We start from the raw sequence: 13825 nt of genomic DNA on the forward strand, positions 1-13825 counted from the left end.
CTCTACAATAAGGGGTCCTACTGAAGCACACTTTTTCAGTAACCAGACAACCGCTTTAATATTTGCATTCAGATTTGAGGTTTTTTTGCAAATATGTTAAGAACGGTAAGCCTTGAAGAGATGACACCCAGTCTAAAACCTTGCCAAGTGCCCGACTTACCCATGTGGCAAACTTGGTGCAGATTGGTCCAGGTGTTTGGCCATGTATAAAGAACAGACAGCAGAAATTCATTTTTATATATTGAGATTATAAAGATAGCGCTAACCGAACATCATATTTAATTCACTAAACTTTATTTATATAACACTTAAGAATTCCTTTAAATCAGTAATAAAGGCCTTTAAGTCACTTTAGTGAGTTTTTAACCATTTCCAGCCTGCCTGACATTCAGCGGCTCATCGTTGCTGGCATGGCAGCTTGTGGAGGTTCTCATCTTTCGGTAAAACACCTGTGTTGTCCTCCTGGGAGGTCAGTGATCGGAGGGGGATTACACCAACCGCCTCATGGCTATCACATAACTGATGATGCAGCATTAAGTATCTCATCCACTAAAGCTATGGTAGATGCTGGCTGGCATCCAAGACGGCACAACACAAGCATCACGAGATAGGAAGTGGGGCTTGCCAGAGGTTAGGACCGGAGTAGTTTTCATGTCAAGATGAGTGTGCAAAGGTGGCTGACAGAACCTCCCATCAGCCTGGAGATGTAAAGGAGAGTTTCACAAAATTACATTATAAACCTCCCAGAGATACATTTTATGGGGTCTGTTTTGTTTTGATAAGGGACAGAATAGGTCCACGGTTTTGGAAAAGACACCACAAAGAACAGGTGAAACAGCTGGAGCCCTGCAAAATGTGGCCACAGTCATCTAGGGGCACAAATGGAACTCTCTGCATCCAGGATAAAAAGCCGCTGTCTGGTGACCTGACATAACCTCACTGTCCGCCGTCTTCTAGATGCACAAATCAAAGATGTGTCTGATAGGCTGTCAAGACTCTTCAGTTCTACAGACTACTATCTATTCCTACTGATACACGTAGGGACACATTACATTGTAGAAAAGGACCTTGCAACTATCTGCAGACACTTTGAAGACCTCAGCAGGAAAGTGAAGGAGCTAGGAGCACAGGTAGTCTTCTCATCCATCCTACCAGTGGATGGCCATGGAATAAGATGGAACAGGATTCTAGAGGTGAACTGGCTACATCTATGGTGCCATCAGCAAAGATTTGGATTCCTAGACCATGCAGTGAATTACCCATATGATGGACTCCTTGCTAGATACGGGTTGCGCCTTACAAAGACAGGTAAGCATATATTTGAAAGGTGTCTTGCTACACTCATCAGGGGAGCTTTAAACTAGAACAATATGAGTAGGGAAGGGAAAGGCAAAAAATATGCAGCTAATGAACACAATTGAGAACCTTGTTATTAGAAGTGAAAAGAACAAAGGCAAAAAATTCAGAAGAAAAGCAGAGGAGTAAGAGACACCGATCACAAACTAAAATGTTTTCTACACAAATGCACAGAGCATGGGAAACAAACAAGGAGAATTGGAGCTCCTAACACAGGAAGAGAAATATGATGTCATAGGCATCACGGAAACTTGGTGGAATGATACACATGATTGGAATACAAGGCTTAAAGGATACAGCTTATTTATAAGAAACAGACCTAACGAAAGGGGAGTAAGGTGTTGTATTGTACATTAGGAAAGTATACATCTCCACAGAGATTAAATATTCAGAGAAAGGTAGTTTTGTAGAAACTATTTAGATAAGAATACAAGGAAAGAACAGAAAGGACACCATTGTAGGCATTTACTATAGGCCACATGGACAAGCAGAAGATATTGATGAACTTTTTCTACATCAGATGTCCAGGTTCTGAAAAAAGTATGACATAGTGATCATGGGAGATTTTAACTATCCAGACATTTGTTGGGAATCTCTCTCAGGCAAGAATAATGGGTCCAACAAATTCTTATCCGCTCTTGCTGACAACTTTATATTCCAAAAGGTAGAAGAGAAGACAAGGGGATCTGCTATCTTGGACCTAATTCTTACCAACAGGGAGGGAATGGTTGAGGAAGTAAGGGTGGCTGGGACCTTAGGAGGCAGTGATCATGCTATCCTTGAATTTTGGATAACAAGGGGAGAAGACCAGAGAAAACTCAGATCTCAAGGTTGGATTTCAACAAGGAAGATTTTAATGGACTCGAAAAAGGGAGGAAGGATCCAATAGCGGGATGTTCAAGAAAAGTCAAAGATGCTATAGGATGTTTTACAGGTTGAAAGTGTTGAATTGGTCAAAAATGATGTTGAGAATGCCAAGCTTTTAAATTCCTATTTTGTATCTTTTCTCCCAGAAAGCAAATGTAACATTAACTGATCTTCCCTGGGCTATTGGGGAAATAAAACAATGTAGGCTATCTATAAGCAGAGAGATGGTGGAGGAAACACTTAGCTGGCCTACATGAATTCAAGTATCCAGGTCCAGATTAATTACATCCTAGGATACTGAAGGAAACAGCAGAGGTAATTGCTGAACCACTTGCCATAATCTTTCAAAATTCCTGGAGAACAGAAGTCCCAGAAGATTTGAGAAGGGCAAATGTTGTTCCTATCTTAAAAAAAAGGGAAGAAGGTGGATCCAAGAAACTACAAGCCTGTGAGCCTCACTTTTATGCCGGGAGAGATCTTTGAACAAATTATATATGCTAGTAGTTTGAGGAGAATGGAGTAATTAACCAGAGCCAGTATGGGTTTGTAACAAACAAGTTATGCCAGATTAATCCAATTTCCTTCTATGACGAATCACCGACTAGGTTGATCAGGAAAATGTAGTCTAGTATAGCTTGACTTTAATAAAGCTTTTCACCAAATATGGGATTGACAAGACAACTCTTAGGTAGATTCAGAACTGGCTGAGTGATCTACGCAAAGAGTGGACATAAATGGCTGCACATCCAAGTGGAAGAATGTCTCAAGTGGGGGAGGGGGGGGGGTACAAGGCTCTGTCCTAGGCCCAGTGTTGGTTAACATTTTTATAAATGATCTAGATGAGGGAATTGTGGGTGACTGGTCAAATCTTCCAACAACACAAAGCTAGGAGGTATAGCCAACACTAGAAAAGACAGGATTCAAAAATATCTAGACAATCTTGAGCAGTGGGTGTCAACTACTAGAATAGTATTTTACAGAGAGAAATGCAAGGCCCTACATCTAGGTAAGAAAAAAAACACCATACATAAATAGGAGAAATTGGGCTAAGCAGCAGCACATGTGAAAAAGACTTGGGTATACCAATAGATCACAGACTAAACACGAGTCAACAATGTTATGCAGCAGCAAAAAAGACAAACACAATTCTAGGATGGACTAAAAGTAGTAGAGAGTCTGGATCACATGAGGTATTTATTCCACTCTACTCTTCCTTGTTCAGTCCTCATCTGAAATACTATATCCAGTTCTGGACACCTCAATTAAAAAAAAAAAAAAAAAAAAAAAAAAAAAAGACATTGACAAACTGGAGCAAATTCAGAGAAGAGCTACTAGGATGGTGAGCAAACCATATCCTATGAGGAACAGTTAAAGGATCTGGGAATTTTTAGGTTGCAAAATAGAAGGCGAAAGGGAGATTTAATAGCTGTCTACTATAACACTGCCCCCTATTTAGAACAAAATAACTACTATAATACTGCCCCCTTTTATGCAAAAATATAACTACTATAATACTACCCTACGTACAAGAATATAACCATTTTAATGCTGCCCCCCTATGTACAAGAATATAACTACTATAATACTGCCCATGTACAAGAATATAACTACTATAATAGTGCCCCCTATGTACAAGAATATAACTACTATAATAGTGCCCCCTATGTACAAGAATATAACTACTATAATAGTGCCCCCTATGTACAAGAATATAACTACTATAATAGTGCCCCCTATGTACAAGAATATAACTACTATAATAGTGCCCCCTATGTACAAGAATATAACTACTATAATACTGTCCCCTATGTACAAGAATATAACTACTATAATACTGTCCCCTATGTACAAGAATATAACTACTATAATACTGTCCCCTATGTACAAGAATATAACTACTATAATACTGCCCTCTATGTACAAGAATATAACTACTATAATACTGCCCCCTATGTACAAGAATATAACTACTATAATACTGCCCCCTATGTACAAGAATATAACTACTATAATACTGCCTCCTATGTACAAGAATATAACTACTATAATACTGCTCTTATGTTCAAGAATATAACTACTATAATACTATTCCCCTATGTACAAGAATATAACTACTATATTACTGCCTCCTATGTACAAGAATATAACTACTATAATGCCGCCCCCCTATGTACAAGAATATAACTACTATAATACTGCCCCCTATGTACAAGAATATAACTACTATAATACTGCACCCTATGTACAAGAATATAACTACTATAATACTGCCTCCTATGTACAAGAATATAACTACTATAATACTGCACCCTATGTACAAGAATATAACTACTATAATACTGCCTCCTATGTACAAGAATATAACTACTATAATACTGCACCCTATGTACAAGAATATAACTACTATAATACTGCACCCTATGTACAAGAATATAACTACTATAATACTGCCCTCCTATGTACAAGAATATAACTACTATAATACTGCTCCCTATGTACAAGAATATAACTACTATAATACTGTCCCCTATGTACAAGAATATAACTACTATAATACTGCCCCCTATGTACAAGAATATAACACTGCTATGGACAAGAACATGGCGAGTGTCCAAATCGCCAGAGGTCGCTCCCATCCTTCCCACCCAGATATTAATCCCCTCTCTCCACACCCAATATTGTATTGAACACCTCAGAAAACAAATTGCCAATGTCTAGAAATGTCAGGCACAAAAAAAAAACAAAAAAACTTAGTAACTGGAAGCCTTTAGTGAAATCCCTGGCAGAGTCATGAAATATAATATAGTAGCGGAGCCTGGAAAGACAATACCAAACAATCATCAGATTTCTCGGATTTATAATTGAAAGTATCATCACTGCCTCACTTTCTGCATTGACCTCCAGTCATCCCCCTCCCCCACCGCTCAAATACACTGAAGACCTATTACAAACCTGCTATTTAGAGCTGAATAGCTGAAAATGGAGAGCAGTCACTGCTTGTCATCTTAGATCAGGCATCGATCCTCCCCAGTGTGCCCCCCCCAACCCGTCAGATATACCAGTTCCTTCCACAATACGGGAAATGATATCTATATAACATTTATGTGTAATAAACACCTATGCGTTGCATATAAATGCAGAAGTGACATCATCGCAGTTTTATCAGCCAAACAATTAAAATGACCAAAAAAAAGAATTTCAGAAATATTCTACCAAAAAGGAAAAAAAATAAAAAGCACTTCCTGACTCTTAATCTTTGGTTCCAATAAGATTGTGACACATGAAATGACTCTGAGAAGAACCGGCTGCTTGTAAAGCATTTATCCACCCGTAAAAAGATTTGAAAAAAATGTTTTAAATGAGGAATGGAAAAGATCAGCAGTAAAGTGCAGAGCGGGAGAGGGGGGTAATTTCCATCTGCAGCCTCGCACTCCCAGCGCTGCTCTCAGCTGGGTTAAATGCCAGATCTATATTGAGATTTTTGCTTTCCTGCTATGCAGAGGGCTTCCTGGCGACAACATGTGCGGAGCGCGCCATAATCCCACTCGTGGCCCACTGCAAGACGCCTTAACACGTTCCACACAGATACCGAGCGAGAGACGCCAACCTGCTGCAGACAATATGGCCGGGTTACTATTCCAATTACTCAACTCTGGAAGAAATCTGAAGGCACAGGGCCGCAGAGATGCCTTATAAGCTAAATCAACAGGGTTGAAAGGGTTTAAAAAACAAAAATAAGTGTCAAAGAGCTCATTTACATGTGTGCCCAAGCTGCATCTGAAAAACATTAGCGCAAAAAACCTGCACAACACACATTCAATAACCGCTTAGAGACCGGCCTATTGCGCGCCTCAGAGACCGGCCTATTGCGCGCCTCAGAGACCGGCCTATTGCGCGCCTCAGAGACCGGCCTATTGCGCGCCTCAGAGACCGGCCTATTGCGCGCCTCAGAGACCGGCCTATTGCGCGCCTCAGAGACCGGCCTATTGCGCGCCTCAGAGACCGGCCTATTGCGCGCCTCAGAGACCGGCCTATTGCGCGCCTCAGAGACCGGCCTATTGCGCGCCTCAGAGACCGGCCTATTGCGCGCCTCAGAGACCGGCCTATTGCGCGCCTCAGAGACCGGCCTATTGCGCGCCTCAGAGACCGGCCTATTGCGCGCCTCAGGGAGCGGGCGATTTTCATTGTCATATTGCAAGTGCCATAACTCGGACAGCCATATGAGGGCTCCGTTTTTTGGGGTATGCTGGAATGTCAGGTTAATGCTGGTAACTTGTTCATTCCCAAAGTCCAAACCTCACGCAGCCTCAGAAGTGGATGACGCAGTAGGCGTCATTCACATGGCACTGCCAAGACTTGGCAGCCATACGTGGGTCTGAGGAGGCTTGAGGAGTGGACTTTGGGTATAAACAGGCTGCTAGCAGAGACGGCCCGACGCGACCTCTCTCATTTACATATGGGAAGGGGGGAGAGACTGATTATCATCAGACCAACCAAAAGGAATTCAGATAACAGAATACTTTAGCAGTGCTCCTGGCACCTGCTGACAGTTTCCCCTTAAAATGCGCAAATTATTTTCTAATTTTCTATCTATGCCAAAATTGCATGAAAAAACAAACATAGGCCAATAAAAAAAATAATATACTTAAAAATGTATTGCTATGAAAGTGGTTACACTAAAAACAAACAAAAAAAAAAAAAACAGGTATATTCTGGGAAGAAAACTAAAAAACAAATAAAACTTTCTGAGCATCGTATAACAAACTACAAGTCAAAACTCGGCCAATTCCCCGCTGCAGTCTACTCCCAGCTCCAAGGATGATATCCCAGGGACATGTGACTGCTGTAACCAATGACTGACGGATCCTGAGCTACATAAAGCGGTCATTGGCTTCTGTGGTCACATGTCCTTGTGATGGGATATCATAATCAGAGCCAGGAGTAGAATGGAGGGGAGACCGGGCACCGTAGCAACAGGAGTTGCCGGGATTGGGTGGGGGTGGGGGTGGGGGGCTACACCTTTATGTTTTTATAGAGCGTTGAGCAGGTTTTGATTCTACTTTTACTTCCCAGACCGCCCCTTTAAAAGGAGAACAGTGTATTCAATAATCTCTCACAAGGAGAGCTGCTGATCTATTCCCTGCCCATGTATGCGAAGAAGCCATCATGAAGGAAGGCAACTACCGTATCACATATCCAACTTTATGAAGCCACACCCCTGTCCAAGATGGCGGATAACAGGAAACACTAGCTTACATTCATCAGCACAGTGAATGGAGAGAGCCAGGTTTTCGCTCCCTTTAAACGTTTCCTATAGACGGACAGAACCCTCATGTGGTAAACCTGCATGTCGTCGGTATAAAACTAATCAAACACACATAAATTCCAGGATCCGTGTGCAAAATCCGCCATCGCCAGCGATTAAAGCGGAGATGTGACAGAATATTTGGGCGATGAGAACAAAGGAGGGGAAAAAACGTAGAATTTTACTAATCCCCCCCACTTATCAGTCAGCCTGATAATCGCATTGTTCTCGTGAGCCCACACCTGTCACAGGAAGAATGAGAAGTGACAGCCGCTCCAGCTTTCCGGCACATCCCAGATCTGATTAGCAGAGACGCTCGGCGCCGCTCACCTCAAAAATCAACACTTTTTTATTTTTGTATTTTTTTTTTTTTTTTTTTTTTAACATGAATACTAAAAAGCCAATTTTCTATGATTTATCCAAAAGTGTCTGTTAGGAGCAACTGTTAGCGGCAACCGTAAATCCTAGAACATGTAAGGATGGAACGAGAGCAACAAGGATCACATCCCTTCATCCAGTTCTATTGCTGCATGCTATTGTTCTCAGATATCAGCCCTTCCAGGCTGAATCAAGTGTTCACAAAGGGTTAAGTGATAGGAAGTGCAGGCACCTCCCCGCCCCCACACATCTCCAGAGATTTTCATCCCCATGTCTGACCGATATCACTTGTAACGCTGGGTTCACACAGGGCGGAATTGCCGCGGAATGTCCGTGCAGAATGTCCACACGGCAAATCAGCCCGCGGTTCCTGATCCTGGGATTGACCAGCCAAGTGGACAAGATTTTGCAAAAATCTCGTCCACCCGCTGTGGCCGATCCGTTGCGGGCCAAGCCGCACGGAAACAGACATGCGGCACGTAAAATAAAGACGCAGCATGTCAATTATTATTTCATTTCCGCAGCGGCCTCTCTATGGGGAGATATGGCCGGAGCGGAAATGCAGGTGACGAAACCGCTCCTAAACCCACAGCTAGAGGCCATAGGTTTTGAAGTTGCACTTATCCCGCGGAAATCTCGCATTTTTTTTTGGTGCGGTCATTCTGCTCCATGTGACCCCAGCCTAATACTGCTGTGATAGTCAGTGAAAACTGCTGATTTAGGTCTCGTTCACAGGAGAGAATTTTAACAGCATTTTACGTGTTTAATATGCAGCAGATCGAACCAACTGATTTCAATGCATGGGTTCAAAGCTGCGTTTTTCATGCGTATTTTGGCTGCGTGAAAATATGCCCAGCATGTCGTATCTTGGTATTATACACCAAAACAGCCCATAAAAGTGAGTCCAAGTGTGTAAATATGCAGTAAATACGCAGGAAATCAGCATATTTACTGTGTGTTTACCCAAGAAGTCAATGGGACCTTGTGGGAACGTATTTACGTAAGTGAAAAAAAATTCACGAACCGGAATAAATAATACGCCTGTGTGAACGAGCCCATCGGGATTATGGGAATACTATACTTCACTTTTTACAAATCGCTGGATTTCCTGCAATATAATGAACAGACGCTATAAGGTTGGGCTCGCACGGGGCGTAAAACCCGCGGAATGTCCGCAGCGGGACCGCACAGAAATTCTGTGAGATTTCCGCAGCTGAAGTCTCGCAAGTTTTAAAAGCGGCTTGTTCCACTGCAGCCATCTTTCCCAAAGGGCAAAGAGAACAAGCAGCGGAAACGGCAATAAAACTGACATGCCGCGGCTTTGAATTCTGTGTGGCATCTCCGTTTCAGTGCGGCTTGGTTACAACGGACTGTCTGCAGCACGTGGATGAGTTTTGCAAATCTCATCGACTTTGCTGCTTAATCTCGGGTTTAGGATTGCCGGTGGAATTTCTGTGCAGAAAGTCTGCAGCAATTCCATCCCGTGTGACCCCAGCCTTAGCAATCAAGACCAGTTCTGCCGTGAGACCTGCGATGCCTCAATTACCGTACATCATTTTCCTCAATACCTGGACAATGCAAATGTGATCCCAGCAAAGCCCTAAACACAACAAAAGTAGGTTTTGCATACGCCGCGAACTGTTACAATAATGCAAAGATGTGTTATCAAGCAGCGGCAGCGAACGTCTACTAACACATCATCCGCCAGTGTATCCAAACATTATATGTTATATGATGGCACGCCTACCTTCTTCATCCTGCCGCTGCGAGTACCGGCAAAAACCACTGTGTGCCCTCGATAGTCATATGCCGCCACCGATGTCATACCATCCTCCTTGTCGATAAAAAGCGGCGTCCCTTCGATGGTGACCGTCCCTCCGAGAGGCTGATTAAAATCCTGACCACAGAAATTGTCATCTATCTGCAGGGGCTGAAAGAAGAAGAGAGAAAAAAAAGAAAGGTTAAAAAAAAGACCGAGATTCAATTTCTCAGATTTCTGCTTGCTGTCAGTGAATTGGCTGAAGGGTTTTAACAGTTGTATCCAGTCCAGAAATCCTCTGAGCTAAGCAGAATGATAGGTCACCTGCAGTGATACATTGTAACAAACCATCAAGATAGGAGACAGATTTGTATTGCTGCTGGGTTCACTTCAGAGGATTGTCCGCACTGGATACAACTGTAGCAAATCCTCAGCTGTGAGAAGTATCAGGGTGCCCGTCCACGACGCAGCCGAACCGCAGTAACCGCATGCAGTTTACAGTTAAAAGGGTTTCCAGGGTTAGAAAAACATGGCTGCTTTCTTGTCCATAGGGTTGTGTGTGGTGTTGTCGCTCGGCTTCATTAAATTAAATGGGAACTGAGCTGCAATACCACACACAACCAACCCTATGGACAAGGGTGGCGCTGTACTTGGAAGAAAATGGCCATGTTTTTCTAACCCTGGACAACCGCTTTAGTTGTGGGGGCCGCACCAAGACTTGTCACTTGCAACTATAGCATGTCCAGGTACAGTCCAGTAAAACCGCAGGCGCCCCATCGCAGATCGGCCTCTGTGTGTATGGGCATCTAAAAGGTTATCGGCACGACTATTATGCATATATTTTTGGAATTCACTTTTGCTGTCCCTTTAAATATGGATACCACAGAGAACTGCGCCAAAGACGTGCGAAGGCGCACCGCAAAGTAGCGTTTCCTAAAAGCACCTCCCCTTTCAAAGATGCGACTGTCATGTGACATATTGTGCAGCCATTATAATACCCGACAAACAGGAAATGCTCTTTATTCCGTGGATGGCCCATAAAAAAAGATAGATGTAGCAGAGTCAAGTTTGATATTTGGCGCATCCCCTTTAAAATGACTTAGAGTCTAAACTCTGAAGAAACCGCGCAGCAATCCAGAAAAGGCGTTAAGTAAATGTAGCTGATGATGTAAAATTTCCAGCAGAATTAACCCCGTTAGTGATCTGTCTGTAAACTAATAATTATATCAGCCATTTTAGTGCCACAATGGCTCCCCGTAGAGATCTGAAATTGGCTTACAGATAGGAAACCCAGGGTACGTAATAAAATAGTCATTTCCCTCTAAATATGCATTTGCCCATTTCTCCATAGCAGAAGGACATAATGAAGTAAAAACTGGAGCAGGAAGAAAACGAGCAGCTCAATTAATGGCTTCCTAAGTGACCACTAATTTACAGCAAGGCTTTTCTGTCATGAGCAAAGATGGTGGCGCTGAGGAAAACTACCTGTGATTTTTGTAAATAAAGTTCATTCAATGAGCCTCATTAAAAAAAATGGATGTGTTGCTCAGGGCAACCAATCACAGCGCTGCTTTTATTTTTCCACAGTAAAAGCTGAGCTGGTTGCTATGAGCAACATATCGAATCCCTAGAGCAAGGGAATAGCTGCCCCATAACAACCAATCACAAGCCGGCTCTCATTTTTCAGAGGCCCTCCGGAAATTAAAACAAACGAGCTGATTGGCAGCATCTGCACTGCACCCTCACAGCTCCAAACGAGATGAAATTCGCACAACGGCCACGTCAGACAATGTGCTTACCGTTTCTGAGAAAACAAATGTAGCAACGTCGTTGATAGCATTCGCTATGCAAATCACACTACAAGTGTACGTTAATGTCCCCGTTGTACACCAACACTCTCCATTCACACACCATGCTTTCTACCGCTGAATGCAGCAAGTCAGCTTTAGGCCGCCTGCGCACGGGCGGATTTGCATTGTGGAATCTGGCGTGGGCATTCGCCTCCGGATTCTACAGCAAATATGTTTGCAGCTGAAAAAAAATGCAGCACGCTCCATTCTTGAGGACGGCTTCCATTGAAGTCAACGAAAGCCGTCTGATTTGCGGAAAGGTCGGGGATTCTGCGCAATTCTCACAGTTCTTGAGTTAGTGAATCAGCGTAACTTGCCGTGTTATGCCGTTTTTGCCCTCTTGACCCAAATGTACAGAGCGGTACTCCGAGCACGGCCATGTTTGTCTGAGATGGAACATCCCTTTAAGATTTGTAACACAAGAGCGTATCCCGGCAGGGTCTGTAATACGGATGAGCGTCCCATCGTGACCGGAACCGGACTTAAAGCATAATAGCGATGCTCTGATTTCAGTCAGGCCGGGACACTTGACTGTATTACAGATGGAAAACACACGTGTGTCATGTGAAAAACATCAAAGTTACGCCAAGTGTATCACGCAGAGCGCTCCATTCTGCTGCCCGCCTGCTCCACTCTTATCCCGTCTTACTTTGGGGCAGTACTGATAAATTGGCGCTCGCATGTATCCACAATAAAAAACAAAGAAATGTGCTTCCAAATAATCTCCTAGTCATGTCAAGAGTTAATTTGGGCATCTATGACTTGTTTAACACCTGCGCCAAAAGTTCAAAGCTCCGCTCCCTCAATATGAAGAGAAATTAAAGGCTCAACAAAGACGCACTAATCACGAGCTGGATTTGTTTTCCCTCTTCTTAAACAATATATCCCTGCAATAAAGGGAGGCAGCGAGGCGTTCAGACGCAGGGAGCGTCAGCGGGGAAGGGGCAGATGGCAGGTGTTTAGGTTAAAATAAAAAAGCAACACATCTGAATATGCAATTCAAACACATGGTCCAAGTCATGCGGGGACAATTACAGTTCCCACCATGGTTGTCACCCGGCTCCCCCGAAGCCCTGAACGGCAACAGCATCACCACCACAGCCAACGCTCCGAAAACATCAGAGAAGGCCCTGGAAAAGCTTCAAGTGCCCCGTAGACTGCGCCCTCACTACTCCCCTCATTGCAGCAGTCATATTTGCTACCAGGCGATGTCGCACACAACATGCGGGTACAGCGCCGATGTCGGGAGGATGTCTATGGCAGTAACTGTGCCGTTGAGGTGCAGTAAAATCCCATAAAAAGAAAAAAAAAGAAAAAAAAAAATCACACCGTTGTAGCATTACTTGATGCAGTTGTGGTAAGAAAAAAAAAAACACAATGCAGCTGCACTGAAAACCGCGCCAAAGTCACAGATGGTTTATCAATGCAGTTTTAAAACGCATCTTAACCGCTTAAATACACCCTAAGGCCGGGCTCACACATTGCATCGCGTTTGACACCCGCATAATTTGTGATGATTGGAGTCAATGAAAGTACATTGATTTTCATTAAACCATTCACACTTGCGTGTATTCATTACTAGGGATGAGCGAGTATACTCGCTAAGGCACTACTCGCTCGAGTAACGTGCTTTAGCCGAGTATCTCCCTGCTCGTCCCGAAAGATTCGGGGGCCGGCGCGGGGCGGGGAGCTGCGGGGGAGAGCGGGCAGGAACGGAGGGGAGATATTTTTCTCCCTCTCTCCCGCCCGCTCCCCGTCGCAACTCACCTGTCAGCCGCAGCGGCTCCCGAATCTTCAGGGACGAGCAGGGAGATACTCGGCTAAAGCACATTACTCGAGCGAGTAGTCCCTTAGCGAGTATACTCGCTCATCCCTATTCATTACATATAACACACGCATAACAACAGAACGCAGCATGTTCTATTTTACCACGTATAACGAGCAATAGAGCCCAATTGTTCTGTACGTGCGTGAATGAAAATGCTGTACATACGCAGTTACGTTGCGAATGCGCGGCATTTTACACACATTGCTAGGAAACAAAACAAGGCAAGTAGAAAAGGAAAAAAAAATTAAGAAAAATCAGGTAGCCAGTGCATGAGATACGCTGTCGTGCACAGGGATACGAGATCCCAATCGCGGTGATACGCAGCTCTACACACGATTTTTACGCAGTGTTTTACCATACGGTCGTTTGAGCCTGACCTAAAGAAGAGTCTGGTCTGGAGTCCGTATCAGTCTTGTCTAGACGGGGCGGAGGGGATTGGTAAGGCCTTGTTCACATGGGCAAAATCCGAGCAGATTTGACCC

The 13825-nt window shown here is 43.6% G+C and overlaps 1 protein-coding gene across 2 annotated transcripts in view; it reads right to left on the reverse strand.

Annotated features, from left to right (window-relative positions):
* PLXNA1 (plexin A1) overlaps window positions 1-13825 on the reverse strand; it is a 330066-nt gene that overhangs the window by 261310 nt on the left and 54931 nt on the right. For both annotated transcript variants that reach the window (XM_066597033.1, XM_066597035.1), the window contains exon 3: window positions 9654-9836. In XM_066597033.1, the coding sequence (XP_066453130.1) occupies window positions 9654-9836 (183 nt within the window). The remainder of the gene's footprint in view (window positions 1-9653; window positions 9837-13825) is intronic.

The sequence above is a fragment of the Eleutherodactylus coqui genome, chromosome 3, assembly GCF_035609145.1.
Source record: "Eleutherodactylus coqui strain aEleCoq1 chromosome 3, aEleCoq1.hap1, whole genome shotgun sequence".
NCBI classification, from domain to species: Eukaryota; Metazoa; Chordata; class Amphibia; order Anura; family Eleutherodactylidae; genus Eleutherodactylus; species Eleutherodactylus coqui.